At 41.9% G+C, this 12266-nt stretch overlaps 1 protein-coding gene across 6 annotated transcripts in view; it reads right to left on the bottom strand.

Moving 5' to 3' along the window:
* Positions 1-12062, bottom strand: part of ENTPD4 (ectonucleoside triphosphate diphosphohydrolase 4) — a 34831-nt gene extending 22769 nt beyond the window's left edge. Inside the window, exons 1-4 of one of the 6 annotated variants that reach the window (XM_055348937.2) lie at positions 11878-12062; positions 4177-4281; positions 3025-3222; positions 1963-2168 (exon numbers count right to left, since the gene is read on the bottom strand). In XM_055348937.2, coding sequence (XP_055204912.2) covers positions 1963-2168; positions 3025-3222; positions 4177-4184 — 412 coding nt within the window. In that variant the 5' untranslated portion in view covers positions 4185-4281; positions 11878-12062. The remainder of the gene's footprint in view (positions 1-1962; positions 2169-3024; positions 3223-4176; positions 4282-11877) is intronic. The other 5 variants (XM_055348938.2, XM_004046783.5, XM_031013578.3 and 2 more) reach the window with 5 other exon arrangements.
* Positions 12063-12266: the final 204 nt, after the last annotated feature.

Raw genomic sequence — 12266 nt, forward strand, 5'->3', positions numbered from 1 at the left:
TTACTTGCCTGTCTCATTACAACTGAAAGCTTCTCAAGGGCACAAAATGTGTCTGTTCAAACTTATATTCCCAGCACCTAACACAGTACCTAGCAAATGGCAGGTGCCCAGCATGTATCTGCTGAATGAGTACACAAATGAATATTTCTAGGTGTCTTAGCCTACAATATTAAAAATGAGGGGCGCTTTAGAAGTCTAAAAATACCTTATTTCACACATTAGAAAATTACAAACCCAAAAAGATTAAGTGATTCATCAAAGGAATTAGCAAAAAATTGACTAAACTGTAAGTTTTTTGACGACACATACAATTCAATTTCAATGCACTCGAAGCCCTAAACTAGCCAGACCCTATTAAGGAAATTGCTAGAGCCTTGCTGCAATGTTATACATGGAAGTCCATGCTTCAGGACAGAGTAGTGCAATAAAAAGGTATTTTGATTTCCATTTCATACACTTTGTATAGTGCAAGACAGACCAATGTTAAGCCTGATTTTAATGAGATTCTAATATATACTCTAGGATGATAATGTAGTTGACCCTTTGTTCTAAAAGGACAACTCCAAGGCATGGAAGTTTTCATCTTATTCCATGAGATCTGTTTAGTCACTGATGGGACCTGGTACGTGAAGCCAGATGAAATGCAAAATGCTTTATTTTTTCAGTCTTCTCATAAGTTTTTTATTTGATCAATATTACTTTAACTGAAAATGTTTCTAGGTTAGGGATACACAAAAATTTAAGGGGTAAAAATACATAAAACTAAAACTTAAAAGACACTCACTAAAAAACTAATCTTTGTTCATGGAAATGTACTCTGATAAAATAATGCTGGTATACAGACACACAGTAGGTTCTCTCTCTTTAACCTGAAAAGTGAGGTACAGACTTTAGATTTTCTGAGTAATATGCTGGTTCCTAGCTGCCCATACATGAAAGGATAATCAACTTGTTGAGGGCTGCCTGAAGGAGGAGGTGGGGTCTGAATTATTCCGTAAAGAATGAGGACTCGAGGGGTCACCATTCTACATGGTTGGAGACTCTTCTATGAGGATATGTATTTTTCTCACGTTAAACTGAATATTCTTTTAAATTTTATTTCTGAAATGGGGATAATAAACTATAATAATTATTATTTATCAATATTCTCTAATAATTTAACAGATAAATTTCTTGGATTGTTTGCATTTGATATTTTACTATTTTAATACATTAGTAAGATGAAATAAAAGTGCTGCATCTCTATTAAGATCTGTGGTCAACTGTTTGAAATCAGTGATCAACTATCAAGACATAAAAAGCTTGTTTCAAGGCACTCCTGGTATCTCCCATTCTAAATGCTCCTGACAGAAGCTGCTGTCCATGGAAATGGTGATGATACAGAAAAAAGAGCATCACTGATGTAAATTACCTAATAAGGAAGCCAAACCTAAATTTTACATGTCACACTGGCTTAGAAATTACAGTATCTTTAAAAACTATACATAATTATGATTAGCTCTAAGTTCTGTGGTCACACTCACCAAATAATCTAGATGACTAGAACTATATGTGGCCAGCAATTTTTAAAAGTGACAAATATATGCCAATATATTACAGATTTTCATGAGTTATCTGAAATTACCTTGTCATTAAGGATAGAGACCAATGGTTACTAAATAGGAAAAAACTCTCCATAATTAATGCCAACCAGCAACATCTGCGTAGATACCATGAGTAAGGCACTATTTAAAATGCTATAGGAGACAAAAAGACATGTCTGTTTGGATGTTTTATCAAGGTGTTAGTCACCCTTTGCAAAATGGACAGAAAAGGGAAAAGAAAGTGAAACAAGGAGACCCATCAGATCCTGGTGTGAGGTTTGACTCAGGGCCATGGTGTAGAAAGGGAACGATATGAAAGATGCCACAGAGAATGAAGAGACACACCCTGGTTACCAGGCAGATGTTCTCATTTACATACCCGGTTTTATCTTCATGACCACTGGCTTTCGGTTTTTATCCCTCATTTGCCTGATATCCAACAGATCACGTGGATTGCCATTATGCCTTGGCCAGCAGTAGACAAATACTCGAGACCCACTGCTACCACAGTCCACCACGATCCCATAGTTCACATTGGGGTTATTGGTGTCTGTAGCTTCAATGTCGGTAACTCGTGCCAGGTACCTTGTATAGAAACACACGTATGCTTTGATTTAGACAGAGAATATCATCTGAAGTCTAACAGAGAAAATGCAGCAAATACCAAGTCAGTAATTTCTAAGCTATGTAGCAGCACCACTATAACATCAATACAACTGTTGAATAATTGAAGAGTCAAAACAAAACAAAACAAGTGATGATGATAAAGATCATCTAAATCAGACACACACTCCATTACAGAAGTTCAAACAAATTCCAAAATGCAAAATTCTATTTCTAAACTACCAACTCAAAAATCAGCTTAAAACATATTACAAGAGACGCTTATGTATAAATAATTATTCCAGGACCTCTTATGATATGGATTTGGTAGTTAGCAGTTAACTAGCTTCAAATGGTTTAACTGTTCATGCCATTATGAACATGGTACAGAATCTAGTTCCTACAGTTCCTTAAATTCCAACCTAAAGCCCAACGTCGTGAAGCCATGAAATGATGGTGTTATGGTCTGAATGTCTGGGGCCCCCCAAAATTCGTATGTTGGAGACCTAATCACCAATGCGATGCTATTAGGAGGTGGGGCCTCAGGGGGGTGATTAGTTCATGAGGGCAGAAACTTCAGGGAGCCCCCTCACCCGCTTTCCATCATGTGAGGAAACAGCAAGAAGACCTCCTCATCTCAGAACCAGGAATCAGGCCCTCACCACACACAAAACCTATGGCGCCTTGATCGTGGATTTCCCAACCTCTAGAACAGTTAGAAACAAATTGCTGTTGTTTATAAGCCACCCAGTCTATGGAATTCTGTTCCAGCAGCCTAAAACAGGTAAGACAGAAGGTAAGGCTTCTGGTCTAGAAAGCAAATGTTTTTATCTCTTACCTTTGAAATTTCTTGTCTCTGGTTAGTCGCCCATACTTATTTCGGATTATGACAACAGAAAAATATAAAAGTGAAACAGCAGCAGCCAGGACACTAATGACCATAATTTGGCGTAAATTGGTATTCAGAATTCGAGGACACCCTACTGGAGATATGCTAAAATGCCAAGAAGCAGGAAAAAGACAGGAGATGCCAATCCTGAAATTAGAAGGAAAAAGATTTTAAAGCAATCTGCTCCAATGAGGCTTCCTTCACCTAAAGTGATCCTAAAATTAGATATTTGCCTTGAGCTACCTGGATTTCCCTAATTGTAGGTATCTGTATACTGGCATCTTGCATATGCTACACAACAACTACACAACCCCTTATCATAAAATCATCTAAATGAGAATCAGGCCCTGATGGTTATGACACTTCTGGGTTTTCCCCTTTTCTTGACAGTATTATGTAGATTTTTTATTTTACCCTGCTTTGCTCCAACATAGATACAGAATTAGAGACTGCTTACAAGAATAACTTCAATAACATAAATATATAAATCGATCATGAAATCGAGTGTAAGGATGATGAGACCAAACGGGAATGCAGTATGGAGAAAGGCATGTCGTAAGCTGGGCCTGCTGCAAATACGACTGAGCTCATTGCCCATTACACCAGAAATATACAAATAGCTCAGGAGGAACAAATTTTCTCAACACTGAAGTCCAAGGCAAATTTCTCCCAGATGACTTGAGTAATGGGAGAAAACAGCATTTTAACAACATCCCCATAACAAAGTCAATAAATGAGTTTTCTATGTCCTGTACTTTTAGAAATATTCCCACAAGACATTTCTGCAAATAATCAGGAACTTTTCCCCTCAGTTTATGTCAAGAATGAGAGGCTCATTCTAGAAATATGATTAGGATTTAAAAAAATTTCATTGCCTGTGGGATAAATTTTATTATTTTACAGTTAATTTCTTTATTCTTCACCTTGAAGAGTGCTTCATGCATTAAAATACCTCCCTGGGCCCTGGAAGAAAAAAGGTATTAAACAGAAGCACAGCACAACTTCACATTTTTCACTTGCGATTTAGATTTTTTTTCTCTCAAGACCTGTCTTTGCATCACCAAGATTTCATGTTTCATGGTGATTAAGCCCATCACTCACCTCCCCATACTGAAAGGTCAGCAACAAGGCAATGCTCTGGGATTCAGTCCTTCTCACAAACAATTATAGAAATAATGCTGGGGTCCTCATGGAGTTAGAGCCCTCCTGTTCCAGGAAGTGAGACAAATCACAAAGATAGCATCATCAAAGAAAACGTCTACGTTCTTTAAGTGTGTGCTTAAATCCAACCACATATAATCTATACATGATCCTTGCACTGAAGCTGTTGGAAGGGTTTATTCTGAGCAACACACTTCTAAGTTAATTTCATACTGTCCAATATAGACCTAAATCAAAAGAGATGATAATCGTCTGGTACTAGTTAGTGCTGTCTAACCTAAAGTGTCTGTGACCCCAAAATATCAGGATATCAAATAGGCCTTAAATACCTTATGGTACAAGGGAGATTTGGGGTGGAGGTAGGAGACAGGCAGAATAAGCTGAATGTGAACCTGAAATATCCATTCACTTGATAAATGTCTATTAGACTTCCCTTTTATGTACAAAGTACTGTGCAAGGCACTTTGTCCCTAGTTAGTTCTCCGACTCCACCATTATCACTCCTCCTCCAGCCTCCAGGCCTCAAATTGCAGAGCAGACAGATGCCTTTAGCCAGGGCCTCCTTCCAATCTGCTGAAGCCAAAGGACAAGCGGTCTCTATCTTTCCTCGGTCTCACAAAGCTGCTTGACCTCTCAAGACAGCTGTCTCATCTGGTCTGCTTCTGAGCTCTGGAATAACTGCTGCTCAGGATCCTTTAAGCGTTGTTCTCTGCCAACCCCGACTACTCTCATGTTTCCAGGCTCTCTGTCTAGCCTCATTCTCTTCTAACTACAATCATTACTGAGGCTTCAATGATCAGGTAACTCAAATTTTTCTTTCTCCACCCCAGGCTTCTCTTCTACACATTTTCAACAGCCTATGAGCTATCTCTAACTGAATGTTGCACAGAACCATGAGAAAATTCTAAAACTGCACCCCTAACAACTGCAATCTTCTCCCCTTTTTCTCCTAATCTGCTCTGCCCCCGCAGTCCCAATCTTGATCCCACCAAGCTACACAAATCGGAAACCAGATTCAAGTGTGATCCCTCTTCCTTCATCTTCCAAATGTAATTTCTTTTTTTCTTTTCTTTTCTTTTTTTTTTTTTGAGACAGAGTCTTGCTCTTGTCGCCCAGGTTGGTGGAGTGCAATGGCACAATCTCAGCTCACTGCAACCTCCTCCCAGGTTAAAGCAATTCTCCTGCCTCAGCCTCCCGAGTAGCTGGGACTACAGGCACCCGCCACCACTCCCAGTTAATTTTTGTACTTTTAGTAGAGACGGGGTTTTGCCACGTTGGCCAGGCTGGTCTCGAGCCCCTGACCCGGTGATCTGCCGGCCTCAGCCTCCCAAAGTGCTGGGATTACAGGCGTGAGCCACTGTGCCTGGCCCCAAATGTAATTTCTTACCGATTCCTTTAATTTCTTTAACCTCAGCTTATCTAAAATCCCTTTCCTTATCTTTGCCAGAGATCAGGCTCTTATCTCTTGCCTGCTCTAAAGAGCAGCCTAACTAGTCTTCTACCGGCAGTCTCAACCAGTGACCTCGCCTTTAACACCCTCGGGCAATGATACTTTCTTGGAAATTGATAGCTCCACACTCCCACCCCTTGCTCAGGACCCCGATGAGATTACTTCTGTACTCAAAAATCCTCCAAAGACTCCAATCTACAAAGTCCTACAGGATCTAACACCTGTTAAGGCTCTGACCTCATCGTCTGCTCTCTCCTCCTTTACACTGCATTCCAGCCACACCGATGTTCCGAGTGGTCTTCAAAAATGCCAGGCACTCTCTGGTCTCAGGGTCTCTCAACTTGTTGCCCCCTCTGCTAGGAAGTAATCTGTATGGCTCACTTTTTCATTCCCTTCAGGTCTTTACTCAAATAATGTCACCTTCTCAAGGAGGACTTCCCTGGTCACCTGATCAATAACTGCAACGCCTACCCCCTCCCCACCAACTCCCTTCCCTGATTGATCTTTTCTCCTTAGCATTTATTTATTTATTAAATGCTTTTATAGTGCTCATTATGTGCCAGGCCTTGTTCCAAACATTGTACAAATACTAACTTCATCCCCCTAACAACTTACAAGACAGATACTATTATCACAACACTTTATGGATGAGGCAGAGAGGCTAAGTAACTTGTCTAAGGTCACACAGCTCCTGGGAGGGAGAGGTGGGATGCAAGTGTGAGAATCCACCCATCCTTGTCCTCTAACATAATGCGTGTCTTGTGTTTCTCTTTTTTGTCTCTTCCTCCAGAATGGGAGCTCCCCCAGGCCCAGGTTTTGGTCTGCTCAGTTGAGTGCTACAGTTGTAGCTTTGCAGACCCTAGCAAAGGGCCTGGCAAGAAGTCAAGTTTTAGAGTTCTGGGACCCAAAAGGGTTAAGAACTCTACACTAGAGTGACCTTTCCAAAACAAACAGGGAATCATAACTCCCCATCCCCCAACTTTTCTCTCTCACTCAGAAAACAGTCAACTCCTTAGGGTGTAAAAGAGGTCCCTCATGATTTAGTCCGGTGCTGTCCAATGAGGCAGCCACTTGCCATGTGTGGTTATTTAAAGTAATTAAATTTAAATAAAATTAAAAATTGAGTTCCTCAGTTGTACTAGCCACCTTCGAAGTGCTCGATAGCCACATATAGCTTCTGCATTAGCCAGTCCACACATAAAACACTGACATCATCGCAGAAGGCTCTTTGCACAGTACTGATCTGGGGCCTTTCTGTCTCATCCCCTGACAGACCCCTCCTATGTACCCTAGGCTCCAGCCACACGAAACACAAGCTACAGATCACTGAAATGCCTCGCATTCCTTGGCATTTGCAGAACGAACCTCTTCCTTGGGTTGTCAGTTGCATTCCTAAGAATCAATGCTGACACAAATCAAGCATGAGTCCTCGGTGAGTTTCCCTAATCCTCATATCCCCAGAGTATTTGCTTATCACAGCAGTGGGCTAAAGTATTATATGTGTGGTTGGCTTCCTCATTACATGACAAGTCCCACTAGGGCAGGGACAGCCTCTTATTCTTCTGTTTCCCCCGTGACCAGTGCCTGCCACACAAATCATGAGTAACTATTGCAGGTTTCACAAATGGCTGGAAATGGGAGACACAAAGATGAATTAGATATAGGCCCAGACCTTAAAGAATCTATAATGCAGTGGAGGAAATAAAACATACACATGAAGATATTAGAGAGTAAAAAGTATTAATAATGCCTACCTGACAAAGGGGAAAAAAATCACTTTAATTAGTTCAAGTTTTAATACGGCGTCCATATTGTACCATGTACCCCAAATTTAGGACAAACAATGTCTGTGATTTAAAAGTTTACACAAAAAGTAAAAAGAAAAAAAAATCAATGATCTAAACGTTTAAATGGATTTTAATGTTTTTATAAAATAGCTACACAAGTTTAAAACTTCTGTGTGCTTAAAAAAAAAAAAAAAATCCCTCCCTGCTACGAATACACACAACTTGGGAAAAGTACTTGTAAAGTGCATGACAAAGAGTAAATAACCTTTACATAGCCAAAGTTATTATAAAGAAATAAGAGAAAGACTGAACAGAAAAATGAGCAAAGACAATTTGAGATTATTGAAATAAATCTCATTGAAATGGCTGATAAAATAAACTATCAGTATTCTGATAAATAGAAATAAAAACAGCTATCATACTGACAGACATGAAGGCCTGGTGATACTTGGCTAACAGGGGAAGGGGAAAAGGTCGACGAGTACTGCTGTGAGACTCTGGACAGGCACATCACTAACCTTCTGGAGGTACTGGGGTGACACACACGAACACTTATGCATGCCTACCCTCTGCTCTACCCATCACACTTCCAGAAATTCATCTTTAGGAAGTCATCGGGAAAATTCACTAAAAAATCTATAGGATGGTCATCACAGTATTGTGTATAACAGCAAAACACTGTTACTAATGTCCACTGTGGGGTACATTTATGCAATGGAATACAATGTGACTATTAAAGGTGATGACACAGATCTATTTATTGACATGAAAACAAGTTCATGATATATTAAGTGAAAAAATGTCCCCATGCACGGGGGATAAAATGTTAGGAAAGAAACCAAAATATTAACAGTGCTTACTTATTTCTGGGCAATGAGATCAGGTATCATCTTTATTTTCTTCCCTGGGCTTGCCTATATTTTTCAAAGGACATATATTAATTTTATCATCAGAGGAAATAACAATTTTTAACAAGCTACCTTTGACGGATGAAACCTTGTTTCCAGGATCAAATACTTTTCCGAATATATTGAGAAAGCCTATCTTAAAAGCCTATCAGGACACAGGAATTCCAATCTGAACATTTAAAAAAAACATCAGTGATAGTTGTGTGATAGCTGAACTGAGAACCAAAGAAAAGACAGTTTTATATAACAGCTTAAAGTCATGGTTCAAGGCAAACTGGTCCTTGAGGAAGAAAGTCAGGACTACGAAGGTGACATGAGGAGTAACAAACGCAACTCCAAATTTCATGGAGTTTGCAGATTGCTACAGAGAAAATACTAATGCCCAGAAAATAGTCAAGATACTAATTAAAGGCAATGTTAAATTACTCGGATTCTTGTTATAAGAGCTCAGAGAAGAGCACAGAGAAGGCTAGCTTTAGCAGGAAAAGATTCCTAGAGGTGGGAGGTCAATTCTAGATGGGGTGAGAAAGAACACACTTCGAAGAGGAAGGTGACCGGGAGAATGATCACAGCACACTTAGGAAACTTTGTGTCATCTGAGGTTTGTCTCAGGAATTTTTTTTTTTTTTTGAGATGTGTGATGATTTTGATCAAAAGGACAAATAGATATTTTAAGTTACAAAGCTTGTGTTTAAAAGCACAGAAAATAGGACAGCTTATAACTGCTGAAGCACTGTAATTTTAACTCAGGACAAAAGTACAATGGATTATTGCCTAAGAGTTAAATGGTAATTTGATCTTCAAATGTAAACTCCAATTGTCCTTCTAGCTAAGAATCTTCGCACCAGGGCCCTGGGAGGCAAACTCAGTACTACCACATAAAACTGACATGTTTTAAAAAAGCCTAAATTGTGTTAGACCTATCACCAGAGAGATGCATTAATTCTCATGATTTCAGCTAGTGGGGCCCTGCTTGGCTGAACATTATTGGAATAAAGCCTACAGTCAGGTGTCAATGTCTTTTGTCAGTCTCTCACTGACAGTTCTACAGATAACGACGAAAACAATGCAAATCAACCGCAAAGGGAAATGGTTCCTCTGGTGGAAAAAACACAAGATGCAAGGAAACAGATGTTAGTGAACTCAAATCACAGGCAAACAAAATCACAGAGAAGTCAGCCTCTGGGCGAGCTCAGCTTCTGAATAAGCAAAGGTACCATAGGGAAGGGTACTTCAGAAAAGAATGATTTGAATATCAAAGGATTCAAGAGAACCTGGAAAAATTAAAGATGCTCTCAACCATTCCGGCAGCGTTTTGCAAGAAACAACTGTCTTTCTGAGAGTGAGAGGCTGATGTGGAGGCTGCCGGGTGGCACCGTTACTCAGTAGTGACAAAAGATACATGAAGACAACTTGATTCATTCTTTAAGAAGATATGTATGTAGTTGCATTTATGATCTGTATGTTCTTCAATATTTATTTTACACATTTTAATTTTATTTTTCAATATAAAATCTTAACCTCTCCCTCCCTCTATTAATTTGCAAAATTCTGGTTCCCATTTTAAGTGGTCTTTTTCTGGTCACTTTTCCTGAATTAACTCTGACTTTCCTCAAGTTCCAGTTCCACGTTCCAAGCTCATTGAAGCCCTGTTACTGCAAGCTCAACTAGTCCAAGTCTAGGGTTGAAATCTTCTAATGCAAACTCTAATACCACCCTCCAAATTCTCCAGGTCTAAGACGGGTACCACCAATCCCCATTGACCTGGATTATCTGGTTCTCAGCTTTGATTCCCACATCCGGAGTTGACAATCTTCTATCATTCGCCAAGCCCGTCGATTCTTCCTCAGATATCCCTCATATCTAAGATGACCACAGCAGGCACCACTACCTCAAGACAGATCTCTTGGCGACTCACCCACCTTCTGCCTTCACTGTGCACGCCACACTTTACAAGCAACTCTTTGTAAAACACGGCCTTCAAAATATGATCAGCTAAGAACCTTCTGGAAGGCCATGGATCAACACCAAGTTTCCTGTGTGGCACCTGAAACCTTTTATCCATCAACTGGTCCACCTTATCTCACCAACCTATCCTCTCATCAGTCCCAGATACCATCTCTCAGCTCCAGTGCAGCAGGTCTCTCTCTTCTCTCCCACACAAGCTGTCTCCATGCCTGCCTCAGGCATTTACTAACAGCACTTCCTCCGAGCCACCACAGTGTCCTCCTCTCAAGACTACACTTCTTTCAAGGCACAAGTCAACATGTTTCTTTGTCAAGATTTAACCTGTTACACATCCTGTTTTCTTACAATTGGAATCGTCTCTTTATTCATGAGTAGTCTATTTTAAATAAACATGCTGAGTAAATACGTAGAGAATATAAATCCTTAGATAAATGTTCATTTTTGTCTCCTTCCTAGACTATATCCTCAAGGGCCTCAGTCACACATTTCCTTTTAGAGGTAGAAGAATATAAGCCATAGATTCAACATGCAACAACTACAAGACCTCTGTTAAGGTAAACAGAGAAATAAACGATTAAACTATACGAATTAGTGTTCCATTTTATAATTCTATTATGTCAAACAGAATTAACAAACCTGATACAAAAACATCAAATATGGTAACACAAATAATATAACTCTTTTAGGCCTCTCTAAAGCTGGATAATTTGGTATTTTCATCACAAAAAGGAGACAACAAAGACTGCAATGTTAAATTAGCCTGGGCTTTGAGTCTCTCATTTAGAATTCTTCCATTACCTCTAGTTTACCTTCTAGCCTTAAAGTTCCTGAATCATAAAGGATCTCTTTAGTTTCCTTCGTGATAAGTGTTCTCTGAAAACGCTCTGCACTAGGTTCATCTAACTGGGGTCTGAAGCACCCTAAGGGTTCTGGGACACATTCTAAACCATGAGAGAATTGTTCCTTTAAAAGGGGTCCGCGCATTACTCAAGTTCAGAAACAATGCTGTGCATCATCACTTTACTGCCCAATAAGCTCCATTTTTCCAAGAAGAAATCTAACATGAAATCTGGCAAAAGCAAAGCAAAGCGAAAACGACAAGACGAGCGAATGTCATCATTTAAAGCGGCAGGCAGGGCCGGCTGGGTCCCGGGTACAGCATCCCTGCTGCCCGGTCAAGCTCGGCCCATTCGAGGGGGGGATCCCGAGCGGTCACCCGAGGCGCGCGACCGCCAGGTGTCCCCTGCCAGGGGCTGGGGGAGCGCGCCGGCCGCCAGGGCTCACAGGGGTTGGTCCCGGGGCGCTCGGATGTGGCCGCGCGGCAGGGGAGGCGGGAATCGATCCGCGGGGCTGAGCGGGCAGCGGCGGTGGCGCGGGGCTGAGCAGGCGGCTGTGGGGGCCTGGGGCAGAGTGGCTCTTCCGCGGCCCGCTCGCCGCGCCGCCGGCCCCCGCACTCCAACACACTCGCCGATGCCGGCCCCTTCGGCCGCCCGCCCTCCCCTCACCCACGCTCGGAAGGCAACCTCACCTGCTTGGCCGGCCGGGGACCCCGGGAGCGGGGGACCACCAGTGGGCAGCATCACGGCCAGCCGGCTTCCTGGAGGCCGCGCTCCTTTTCTGGAGCCGCACCCCCACCCGGCCCCCGCCGGCAACACGTCACCGCCTGCTCCAGGAGCGCGCCCGCTGGCAGCGGGAGCGCGCACGCCGAGGGGCGCGTTGAGCGCTGGGGGGCGGAGCCTGATGCAGGATGATTGGCGTCCGAGCGCTGGGCTGTTCGGTGGACCCGCGCGGCCACGCCAGTGTGCAGTGCACGGGAAATGTGGACGTGGGAGCACGGAAGCACCCAGTACTGTGGCGTGGTGCTCGTCTGGTCGTCAGCGAGCCTCAGCGTACTTAGGACACCGCAGTTTATCTTTC

The sequence above is a fragment of the Gorilla gorilla genome, chromosome 7 (assembly GCF_029281585.2).
Source record: "Gorilla gorilla gorilla isolate KB3781 chromosome 7, NHGRI_mGorGor1-v2.1_pri, whole genome shotgun sequence".
Taxonomy (NCBI): Eukaryota; Metazoa; Chordata; class Mammalia; order Primates; family Hominidae; genus Gorilla; species Gorilla gorilla.